This window comes from Erinaceus europaeus, chromosome 3 (genome assembly GCF_950295315.1).
Source record: "Erinaceus europaeus chromosome 3, mEriEur2.1, whole genome shotgun sequence".
Taxonomy (NCBI): Eukaryota; Metazoa; Chordata; class Mammalia; order Eulipotyphla; family Erinaceidae; genus Erinaceus; species Erinaceus europaeus.
Window position 1 is genome coordinate 125354173 of NC_080164.1, and position 12848 is coordinate 125367020.

Genomic DNA, 12848 nt, shown 5'->3' on the forward strand with positions numbered 1-12848 from the left:
AGGGGAAAATCTTCACGAGCGATGAAGCAGTGCTACAGGTGCCTTTTTCTCTCCCTCTATCTCCCCTTTCCTTTTTGAATTCTGTTTCTCTCTAATAAATAGTAAATACAAAATTTATTTTCTAAAAAGAATATCAGCCTTGTTAGACTATCTAAAGCTTCCATGTTTCCTAATTAATCACATTTAGGAGATTTAATCTCTTGAAATTTGTTTCCTTATGTACAATCTGGAAGTGGAAATAGGTATTTCACATTTGTAAAGCAAAAAATGAGATAATCTCTTTAAAACTCTTTTACTACATGGAAATAACTCAATAAAAGCCTGTTTTATGCTTTTTCCATCTGATTTTAGATAAATGTCTAGATTTATTGAAGCAATTAAGTATAAATGATACACATATAAAGTGCTTAAGTATTAATGTATTGATGATGGAAAAGTTGTAAGTATATAATGTTAAAATTTTGTCGTGGGTATAAGGATTAAAATGTCATTGTGAAAGCATAACACAGATACAGGCCTGTATTGGTTCTTGCCATCTCTTTATACTGATTTTACTTCAAAGTTTGTTTTCATACTGTTTGCAGAAATCTTTAGAAACATCAAGTGGCATGAATGAACAGTCTTCAGAAGCAGCTTCTATTAGAGACTCTGAACAAATTGCAGAACTAAAACAGGTGATTTTCCAACTTGACCTAAGGACTATTTTTGTCTTGTTTTAATTATAACAAAGTGATAGCCGTGCAATTCCATTAATCTAGGATTATTTTGTTAGGTGTAAGTATAATTTGATAATAAAGATATCCATGTGCAAAGACCCAGGTTCGAGCCCCCACTGCCCACCTGCAAGAGGAAAGCTTCATAAGTAGTGAAGCAAGTACTGCAGGGGACTCCCTCTCTCTCTCCTCCATCTCTCTTGATTTCTCTGTCTTATCAAAGAAGGATAAAAGGGTTGGGGGCAGGTGGTGGGTTCATTGTGCAGGAACTGAGCCCCAGCGATAGCCCTGGTGGCAATGAAAATAAAAATAAAGGAGCCTGGCAGTGGCACACTAGTTAAGGGCACACATTACCATGTGTGAGGACCCAGGTTTGAGCCCTCGATCCTCATCTGCAGAAAGGGAAGCTTCAAGACCTATAGGTGTCTCTTTTTCTCTCTCCCTCTTTATCTCCCCTCCCCTCTCAATTTCTATTTGTCTTACCAAATAAAGATTTAAAAAAAAAATGGCTGCCAGGAATAGTGGATTTGTCATGTAGACATTGAGCCCCAGTGATATCCCTGGTGTTAATAGAAATAAATAAATAAATACAAAGAAAAGATCCAGGGGCTTTTAAAATTATATGGTAATGGTATTTTTCCCTTTATTTTTCAATAGTTTTCTTTTTAACAATTCTTAGCATTGAACCCAGAGTATTTGTACATTATTTAAACTACTGACCATGGTGTTTGTTTAACTAAACCCAGTGAGTGTTTAGATCGTTCTTTACAGAAAATTGTTGACTTTTATAATTGGAAAAGGTAAAGGACTGGGAAGATGGCATGATGATGATGCAAAAGACTCTTATTCCTCCCGAGACTCCAGTGTCCCGGGTTCATCCCCAGCACCATGTCAGAGCTTAGCAGTACTCTGTCTATCTCTGTATCTCTCATTCCATATATATATATACATGCCATTAAAATAAAATTTATTTTTTATTGGAGGATTAGTGGTTTACAGTAAATATTGTTGCTGGTACATTTATAAAATTTCTCAGTTTTCTGAAAAACACTATACTTCCCACCATCCTCCACCATTGTGCACCAGCACTTGTGGACCCCCTCAAGTCCTTTATTTTGGTGCAATACACAAAAAATAAAATAAAGTATTTTAAAAAGGAAAAGGTAAAAATAGGTAAACTGTGTATATTTCAGTTACATCACTATAGCTACTTTCTTTTTTTAATTAATTATTTTTTTATAAAAAGGAAACACTGACAAAATCATAGGATAAGAGGGGTACAACTCCACACAGTTCCCACCACCAGAACTCTGTATCCCATGTCCTCCCCTAATAGCTTTCCTATTCTTTTTTTAATTTATTTTATTTTATATTTATTTTCCCTTTTGTTGCCCTTGTTTTTTATTGTTGTAGTTATTATTGCTGTTGTTGTCATCGTTGTTGGATAGGACAGAGAGAAATGGAGAGAGGACAGAAAGACAGTTGGAGGAGAGAAAGACAGACATCTGCAGACCTGCTTCACCGTTTGTGAAGCGACTCCCCTGCAGGTGGGGAGCCTGGAGCTCGAACCGGAATCCTCACGCCATGTGCACTTAACCCACTGCGCTACCGCCTGACTCCCTTTCCTGTTCTTTAACCCTCTGGGAGTAGGGACCCAAGGTCATTGTGGGATGCAGAAGGTCACTGAACACAGGCATTGACAGGTCGATCTGTACTCCCAGCCTGCCAGAGAGACACTTTCTTTTTTTTTTTCTTTTTTTTAAAATTTTTTTATTTAAGAAAGGGTTAATTAACAAAACCATAGGGTAGGAGGGGTACAACTCCACACAATTCCCACCGCCCAATCTCCATATCCCACCCCCTTCCCTGATAGCTTTCCCATTCTCTATCCCTCTGGGAGCATGGACCCGGGGTCGTGGGTTGCAGAAGGTAGAAGGTCTGGCTTCTGTAATTGCTTCCCCGCTGAACATGGGCGTTGACTGGTCGGTCCATACTCCCAGCCTGCCAGAGAGACACTTTCAACACTGCTTCAGCACTCACAAAGCTTTCCCCCTACAGGTGGAGACTGGGGACTTGAACCCGGGTCCTTGCATATTGTAATATATGCACTCAACCAGATGTGCCACCACCTAGCCCCCAAGAATAGTTTTTTGGAGTCAGATTTTACAATTTAGGAGTTGTGATTTTTTTTTTTTTACCAGAGAGCTCCTTTTTATTTTCATTATTAATATTATTCATTGAAACTGTTAAATTTATTACTACCTCATCTCATTCAGGTTTTTTTCATTTATTTATAAAATGGAAATACTGAAAAAGACCGTATAGGGTAAGAAGGGTACAATTCCACACAATTCCCACCATCAGAGCTCCATATCCCATCCCCTCCCATGAAAGCTTTCCTGTTCTTTTCCCTCTGGGAGCATGAACCCAGGGTCATTGTTAGGATTTGCTGGATAATACAAGACCTCACCATAATTTATGTCTTTTAGTACTATTTACATATAGCTGTATCTTATAAAGGAATCCCTCCAGTTACTTCTGTTCCCCCTGGTCTAAGGTTTAAGGTGATTTAACATTTCAAAGAAAAAGTCATTATTAACAATTTAAGCCCGCTGTTAAAAAAAGTATTAACAGTTTAAGCCACTGTTAAAATTCAATTAGGTTACCAATTTGAAGTCTTAAGTGCTTAGATTGAAGGAATATATACTCAGAACAGTTGTGATTTTTAAAAGGGTGTGTGGTCAAGAAAGTAATTGGTGTTTTTTTTTTTTTTTCTTTTCATTTCTTCCTTCTGTGATGATATTAATGCTAATTTCTCGTCTTAGTTTTTTTTCTTTTCTTTTTGTCTTTTGTCTCTTAGGAACTGGAAACATTAAAGTCTCAGTTAAACACACAATCTATGGAGATCAACAACTTACAAATAGAAAAGCAAGAGCTATTACAGAAAGCAGAAGCATTTGTAAGTTGTTTTGTCTTTTCTTTTTTTTTTAATTTTTATTATTTATTTATTCCCTTTTGTTGCCCTTGCTGTTTTATTGTTGTAGTCACCATTGATGTCATTGTTGTTGGATAGGACAGAAAGAGAAATGGAGAGAGGAGGGGAAGACAGAGAGGGGGAGAGAAAGATAGACACCTGCAGACCTGCTTCACCGCTTGTGATGTGACTCCCCTGCAGGTGGGGAGCCGGGGGCTTGAACCGGGATCCTTACACCGGTCCTTGCGCTTTGCGCCACCTGCACTTAACCTGCTGTGCTACAGCCCGACTCCCGTTTTGTCTTTTCTTTTGAAAAGTAATAAGCACAGGTTGAGGTCTTATTTCTCAGTCTCTATAAAAAGAGAAGTACATTTGCCAGCACTTTTTAAATAAGTTACTCATTCGCCCTCCAGATCCTCCATGAATTACTACATCTCTTTTCTGGCCTCTGCTGTTCCATGTGTATAAAAAGAGTAATCTCCTTGTAAGTGGTTATTGAGCCACATCCTTGATGTTTCACTAGAACACTTTATCATGTATTGAAATAGGACTAGGCTGAGAATTTTCTAAATCTTCACATTGGAAGATTTAGGAATTGATTTCCATTTTAATGTTAACATTGCCTTCCTCACTTTACTTCTTTTTTTTATTAGTGGTTTAATAACTATCAACAACATTGTGGGATAAGGGATACAGTTTCCACCTTGAGAGTTCCATATCCCATCCCGTCCATTGGAAGCTTCCCTGTTCTTTATCCCTCTGGGAGTATGGACCAAAGATCTTTATGGGGTGCAAAAGGTGGGAGGTCAGGCTTCTGTAATTGCTTCTCCACTGGACATGGCCAATGACAGTCGATCCATACCTCCAGCCTGTTTCTGTCTCTCTCTAGTAGGGTAGGGTTCTAGAGAGGTGGGGTTCCAGGACACAGTGGTGAGCTTGTCTGCTTGGGAATTCAGGTTGCTATAATGGTAGATCTGCAACTTGATGGCTAAAATGTATTAAGACATACAGCAGAGCAAACTGTTTAGTAACCAGGTATAGCAAATGATATTTGGGATCTTCACTGTTGGAAGAAGCTAGGAAGTCTATTTTAGGCATATTCCAAGGGGCCCATGACTTTACTAATTTTACCTGAGCCTGACTCAATTTATTTCTTAGTTCACGTATTTTGCTGTGAGCCATAAGGGGAAACCAGACCATGTAATTGACTTGGCTTAGAAATCTCCCTAGCTAAATATCCAAGCTGGTCATTTTAAATTTCTGCTTTCCACAAAACTCTGCCAGAACACAATTAAGACAGGTTTGTTACTTTGTGTCATGAATTGTCTTTCCTCTAGGTTCCTATAAACATGTTCCTTATTTCCATTTAGACTATACCAATATTTGAAAAGTCATGATGATATATAGGAAAATACATCATGACTTTTCTGACATATATATAATATGAATATATATATTTTTATATATTCTGTTATTCTGTTCATGACAATTTATATATTTTCAAAGACTACAGAAACCTTCTGTGCAGTCTTTATTAATGAACACTTAGCAAAATTACCTTTACCATCCAGTCCATATTCTACCAATATTATCTTCCCAGTAATCATAACACATACTTGTTCTAACCTTTACCAGTCTGAAGCCTTTTCCACATTTTTAGGTTTTTGTTAAGTACCTCCAGCCCCCAGCATTTTATAGGGGAAAAAAGTTGAAAATTCTGAAGAAAAAGAAAAACATACTATGATTTAATAATATCTGCTGTGGGGGAGTGGGGGAGGGGGAGGTAGCATAATGGTTATGCAATAGGACTTCCCTGACTAAGGCACCACCATAAGGCAGTGCTCTGGTTAAAAACAAAAACACAACTACTATAACATTTAAGAAAAGTATTTGGGACCTGGGTTCAAGCCCCCAGTCCCCACTTTGGCGGGGGGGGGGGGGGGGAGCTTTGTGAGTGGTTAAGCAGAGCTGCAGGTGTCTCTCTCTTTGTCTATCTCCCCCTTCCCTCTTAATTTCTGCCTGTCTCTATCCAATAAGTAAAAATAATTTTAAAAAATTAGTTTTAGGGGGTCGGGCTGTGGCGCAGTGGGTTAAGCGCACATGGCGCAAAGCGCAGGGACTGGCGTAAGGATCCCAGTTCGAGCCCCCGGCTCCCCACCTGCAGGGGAGTCGCTTCACGGGCGGTGAAGCAGGTCTGCAGGTGTCTATCTTTCTCTCCCCCTCTCTCTGTCTTCCCCTCCTCTCTCCATTTCTCTCTGTCCTATCCAACAACAAAGCAACATCAACGATGGCAATAATAACCGCAACGAGGCTGCAACAACTAGGGCAACAAAAAGGGGGAAAAATGGCCTCCAGGAGCAGTGGATTCATGGTGCAGGCACCGAGCCCAGCAATAACCCTGGAGGGAAAAAAAAAAAATAGTTTTAATATACTTGCATTTCACCACATAAAACATTCAAAATCAATCCCTGCCCTTTACAAACCAGATGATAATGTAGACTTTACTTACAGGAGTTTTATAAGGAAAATGCTTTGAAAACTCCTGCTTGTTAAAAAAATATTAGGGATTTAATATTGGTTTATATGATAACAAGGGTATATAGTTCTATACCACATACACCAACAAAGTTCTGTACCCCTATCCCACCCCCAGTGATAATCATCATGTTTCTCTCAAAACCTTCAAGACAGTTTATCTACTTTTCCTCCATTTGCCAGTTCATGTATTTCAGTCATCTGTATTCCACATATGAGTGAAACCATCTGACAGTTGTCTTTAACCTCCTTAACTTCACTAAGCATAATCACCTCCAGTTCCATCCATTTTGTCCCATGAGACATAGTATCATCTATTTTAATTGCAGAGTAGTATTCCATGGACTATACCCCATAATCTCTTTATCTGGTCATTTGCTGATGGGCATATAGGTTTTTTCCTAATGCTGTGTAATAATTGTTAGACCCATCTCATTGATAACTTTCCTGGCATGATCTGAGGCAGCTTTTTCCAGCATTCTGGTGAAATCAAATGCTCCACCCCTCCTGACTCAGCCTTCCACTTCTACCATAGGGAACAGCTCATCTTTTAAGGAAGAATGCTTTTTTTGCATGTAAATACCTGAAGAACTATACTTTGTAACATTGAAAATAAAATTTCAAGGGGCCAAGTGGTGGTGCACCTAGTTAAGTGCACATTAACATGCACAAGTGCCCAGATTGAAGTACCCAGTCCCCACGTGCAGGGGGAAAGAGTAGTAAAGTGCTGCAGGTCTCTCTCTGTCTCTCCCCCTTTCTCTCTCCCTCCACCTCCCCTTCCCTTTTTATCTCCTTTTTCCCCTCTTTCTATCTAAGAAAATATTATAAATAAAATATCGTGGTCTGGGAGGTGGCACAGTGGATAAAGCATTGAGCTCTGAAGCGTGAGGCCCTGAGTTCAACCCCCGGCAGCTCATGTACCAGAGTGATGTCTGGTTCTTTCTCTCTCTCCTCCTACTTTCTCATTAATAAATAAAATCTTTAAAAAAAAAAAGAAGAAGAAAATCAAAATGATGGAATTTCATATTAATTGTAACTTGGAAGAAACTTTTTTTCTCCCTACCATGTCTACTTTCAGGCACAATCAGTTCCTGTACCAGGAGACAGTGAAAAAATAGCCGCAAAAACTACTGATGTAGAAGGAAGACTGTCAGCATTATTAGAAGAGAATAAGGAATTAAAGGTTAGTTTTAGTTGATACTTTTATTTATTCTATTAAATGATTGCCAGTAAATTTGATTTTATTTCATGTAATCTCTCAAATCCTTAAATTTATTTACTAAAAACAATAATTAGAATAGAGACAGAGGAACTGAAAGAGAAAGGGGGGAAGAGAGAGAGAGAGAGAGAGAGAGAAAGAGATAGCACTGTTCCACTGCTCATGAAGCTTGCCCCCTGCAGGTGAGGAGTAGGAGCTTGGACTTAGGTCCTGGCAGACTCTGCCGGGTGTGCCACTGCCTGGACCTCTTAGACGTATCATGAAAGTTCATGGAGAATAATTTACCTCACAGTTCCATTCTTATTCTGATGACTAAAGATAGCACAAATTAAAGGTTTATAATGTCATTTTGAGTAATAAAGTAAGAATGTATATTAATGTTTTTTGCTAATTTCACTAAGCATAGTCACCTCCAGTTCACTCTGTTTTGCCCCAAAGGACACAATATCATCATTTTTGACTGAAAGTGAAAGTCATTGAAAATAAAGTCTTTTTGTAAATCTCTAATCACAGTAAGAAAAAGGAATACAGATTTCACTAATAGAGAAGTTACATGTAAACTTTCCATAAAGCTGAAGGATACTGGCACTTTAATCTTGCCAGCCTATAACATGAAGAAAGGAGGAGGAGGAGGAGAAGAAGAAGAACTTTAAAAATAGATATAAAGAAAATAATGGGTGGTCCCGGAGGTGGCTCAGTGAATAAGGTGTTGGACTGTCTAGCATAAGGTCCCGAGTTTGGTCCCTGGCAACACGTGCCAGAGTGATGTCTGGTTCTTTCTCTCTCTTCTCCTATCCTTCTCATTAATAAATAAATAAAATATTTACAGAAAAGAAAAGAAAAAATGGAAACATTGAAGTGTATGATTGTACTTTTTTGGACTATAGGCCAGTTATTTTAAGCCATACAGTCTATTTAAAGCTGTTACTCTTTCCCATGTTATGGCATACATAAAGGGTTGAGGAGTTGACCCAACAGCGGTGCATAACTTGCATGTGTGGGTCATGCATTCAATCATTGGCACCACATAAAATGTTGAAGCCAATACAAAAAAGCATTGGAGGTGACCCAGTGGCAAAAATATCAGACTCACAAGCATACAGTCCCCAGTTTAAGCCCCAGCATAACATGCCAGAGTGAGACTCTAGTGTTCTCTGTCTTTAACACACACACACACACACACACACACACACACACACACATAAAATTTAATTGAAAAAATAAGTTGGAATTAAAAAAGATTTAGCTAGTTTTTTGAGTTCTAATTTTGATGCTAACCAGTCTTCTGTAAATTACTTTGTGTTCTTAAACATTTAAGTATTAAGTGTTTAAAATATTTTCTGATTATCTGAAATAATGTGTCTTAAATTTTTTTTAGTAGCACCTAATTAAAATTTATTTTTATTTTTGGTTGTGAAATCTTTTTCACTGCCAGTTTTGATGTATAGCCTAATAAAAATTGTGTGTGTGTGTGTAATGTTGTTCCCTTTTGTTGCCCTTGTTGTTGTATTGTTGTAGTTGTTGTTGTTGTAATGTGAAATCTTAAACCTTCTCTCCTCAATTCCAGCTCGTCAGGTACAATACAGTAATTTATCATAGAAAGGACCTATTTGCTAAAATGTTAGGAAAGTGAAAGCTAATTTTAGTTAAGTGATTTTTAATCTTCCTTTTCCTAGAATGAAATTAAATCTCTGTCTGAGGAGAAAACTGCTATTAAAGAGCAGCTGGATTCATCTAACAGCACCATTGCCATTTTACAAAATGAGAAGAATAGCCTAGAGTTGCATATTAAAGATTCTAAAAAAGAACAAGATGATCTCTTGGTGCTGCTGGCTGATCAAGATCAAAAAATAATTGCCATAAAGAAAAAACTAAAGGAAGCTGGTCATCCAGTAAGATTGAAGTGTTTCCAAAAATAATTTGTATTGTTTTCTTTGTAATGCCTTTTTAAAATGCTACTGCAGGTATGGGAATGTAATGCCTCTATATCTATAGTGCAAGCAGACTTGTGTAAATACTGAGCATGCTGTCTATCTACACTGCTTTTTTTATTTTATTATTTATTGGATAGAGACAGCCAGAAATCAAGAAGGATGGGGAAGATAGAGAGAGAGAGACAGAGAGACACCTACAGACCAGCTTCATCACTTGTGAAGCTCTCCCCCTGCAGGTGGGGACCAGGAACTCGAGCCCGGCTCCTTGTGCATTGTAATGTGTGTGCTCAACCAGGTGTGCCACCACTCAATTCTCTTATCTACACTACTTTCATGTTCAGTGAACTGATTTGAGACACAGACTCAATGCAGTTTTTAATTGGTTCTCTTTTGGACTTTGAGCCTAGAAAGTGAATTGATTATATTATCCCCGTATAAGAAGTCTCAGTGTCCAGATGTGGCATTCTCTCTTACCATTTACTCAATAAATTAACCTAATGTATCTCTTCTCATAAATGGCAGGGGAACTTGAGTATTACAACTTGGAAATCAGATGAATTGTAATTTACTATAATTTTTGGAGTAAAGTCTATATTATCTGGGCTGGGAAGATAGTATAATGGTTATTATGCAAAAGGTTTTCATGCCTGAGACTCTGTAAAGTCCCAGGTTCATCTCCCAGCACCACCATTAGTCAGCTGAGCAGTGCTTTGGTGAAAAATAAAGTAAAATAAACTCATCTTCATGATATTAAATGTGGTACTTTTTTAGGATGAAGAAGAAGATGAACTTATTATACCTGTAGGCCAAGATGATGAGTTTGATGAAGATGAAGATGATGACAAGAATGATATTGAGGGTGATATCCAGCTTTAAAGCCTCAAGGAATGATAATTAAATTTGTAACTTTGAAGATGGAGTCTTAAGACAGTGCTTTGGTTTGCCGCCTCAGAAAATAAAGATTTAGAAACCAAGTGGAAAGCATTCTCTAATAAGGCTATTAATGTATTTTTAAATTATGCCACCCATGTTGAAAATCCTTTTACTTTATGCAGAATACTTGTCTTTTATTTAAATTCATCTGAACTGTCCCATAATATAATTTGAAAAGAACTTGACACACCAAAAATAGACCATTTTAAGGCATGCGGTGGCAATGCTGTTGGCCTTAGTTCATTGGTTGTTTACATTAGGTCTGTATTTATCTATTATGTTCACTTTTCAGACTATGTGACTAAGCACTAACACATTTGATTTATGTGTATTGGAATCACTGTTTCTGAATTTATTATTGAAGTTTTAGTTAATTATTTTCTTTTAAAGAAATAGATTTTCATCAAGGCACAGTGGCATGGACTTGGGAGATAATGTATAATATAGCCCTCTATCTAATGTGGCTCCTTATATGTAAGCAGGATAGGACAAATTAGAAAGAGTGGCTTGGCACCTGATAGAACTGCATTCCGACCTCAGTGAAGAAACAGAAGGATGTTGATACGGTGATGTGGAGGGTGTTCCTGAGAAACTTTGGCAATTGAGGCTAGTTTTATTTTAAGCTAGACATCTAAAACAAATCATATGTTTAATAGTTTATACAACTCAAACTTATTATTGTTGTTTGATTATCATAAAACATTATGTTTTTAGTTTTAAGAAGGCCCAAAGTATGATTTATATAATTTATTGGCATTTTTGCTGAATAGGTTTATGTCAGATAATAGATTTTTAAAAAGCAAATGAAGCAATGTGTCAAAATTTAATGTTTTCATAATAAAAATAGATATTATGTTCACTTAATCCCTGGTCATTGTTCACATTTTTAAAAACTTTTTTGCGAAAGGTATTTTATTTTTTATTTGCTGTAATTTTATTAGTGACTTAATATTGATTTACAAAATTATAAAATAGTAGGGATATAATTCCGCACCATTCCCACCACCAGAATTCTACATCCCCATTCCCTCCATTGGAACCATTGGAAGCTACAGCAGTTCTTCCAAGGTTGCAAATATGGGCTAACTTATTTCTACAGCTATCTGTCTATGTTTGTTCCATCTTACACCTACACAACCTATTACTACTTCTGAATATCCTTTATATTTTCTTCTTCTCTCTCTGGGTCCTGATAGAGTTGGGAGTTCAGAGCCCTCTGGTCATCTTCCCCTAACACTTACCCTCTGGGAGTAAGGACAAAAATTCCTTATGGGGTGCACAAGGTGAGAGATCTGGTTTCTGTGATTGCATCACTGCTGGACATGGACATTGGCAGGTCAATCCATACCCCTAGCCTGTTTCTATCTTTCCCCCATGGGGTAGGGCTCTGGAAAGGTGAAGTGAGATTCCAAGATACATTGGCAAGGTCATTTGCCCAAAGAAGAAAAGTATTCTCTCTCTCTCTCTTTTTTTTTTTTAAATTTATTTCTTTATTGGGGAATTAATGTTTTACATTCAACAGTAAATACAATAGTTTGTACATGCATAACATTCCCCAGTTTCCCATTTAATGATACAACCCCTACTATGTCATCTATCATCCTTCATGGACCTGTATTCTCCCCAGCCACCCACCCACCCCAGAGTCTTTTACTTTGGTGCGATACGCCAATTCCATTTCAGGTTCTACTTGTGTTTTCTTTTCTGATCTTGTTTTTCAACTTCTGCCTGAGAGTGAGATCATCCCATATTCATCCTTCTGTTTCTGACTTATTTCACATAACATGATTTTTTCAAGGTCCATCCAAGATCGGCTGAAAACGGTGAAGTCACCGTTTTTGACAGCTGAGTAGTATTCCATTGTGTACATATACCACAACTTGCTCAGCCACTCATCTCTTGTTGGACACCTGGGTTGTTTCCAGGTTTTGGCTATTACAAATTGTGCTGCCAAGAACATATGTGTACACAGATCTTTTTGGATGGGTGTGTTGGGTTCCTTAGGATATATCCCCAGGAGAGGAATTGCAAGATCATAAGGTAGGTCCATTGCTAGCCTTCTGAGAGTTCTCCAGATGGTTCTCCACAGAGGTTGGACCAACTGACATTCCCACCAGTAGTGCAGGAGGGTTCCTTTGATCCCACACCCTCTCCAGCATTTGCTGCTGTTACCTTTTCTGATGTATGACATTCTCACAGGAGTGAAGTGATATCTCATTATTGTCTTGATTTGCATTTCTCTGACAATCAGAGACTTGGAACATTTTTTCATGTGTTTCTCGGCCTTTTGGATCTCTTCTGTGGTGAATATTCTGTCCAGGTCCTCCCCCCATTATTGGATGGGGTTATTTGTTGTCTTGTTGTTGAGTTTGGCAAGCTCTTTATATATGTTGGTTATTAGCCTCTTGTCTGATGTATGGCATGTAAAGATCTCCCATTCTGTGAGGGGTCTCTTGGTTTGGGTAGTGGTTTCTTTTGCTGTGAAGAAGCTTTTTAATTTGATGTAGTCCCATAGGTTTATACTTGCCTTAGTCTTCTTT

The 12848-nt window shown here is 37.9% G+C and overlaps 1 protein-coding gene across 4 annotated transcripts in view; it reads left to right on the top strand.

The window, feature by feature from the left end:
* Positions 1-11172, top strand: part of USO1 (USO1 vesicle transport factor) — a 79627-nt gene extending 68455 nt beyond the window's left edge. For all 4 annotated transcript variants that reach the window (XM_060187879.1, XM_060187881.1, XM_060187880.1 and 1 more), the window contains 5 exons: positions 585-674; positions 3574-3672; positions 7301-7405; positions 9118-9333; positions 10147-11172. In XM_060187879.1, the coding sequence (XP_060043862.1) occupies positions 585-674; positions 3574-3672; positions 7301-7405; positions 9118-9333; positions 10147-10251 (615 nt within the window). In that variant the 3' untranslated portion in view covers positions 10252-11172. The remainder of the gene's footprint in view (positions 1-584; positions 675-3573; positions 3673-7300; positions 7406-9117; positions 9334-10146) is intronic.
* The last annotated feature ends 1676 nt before the right edge of the window (positions 11173-12848 follow it).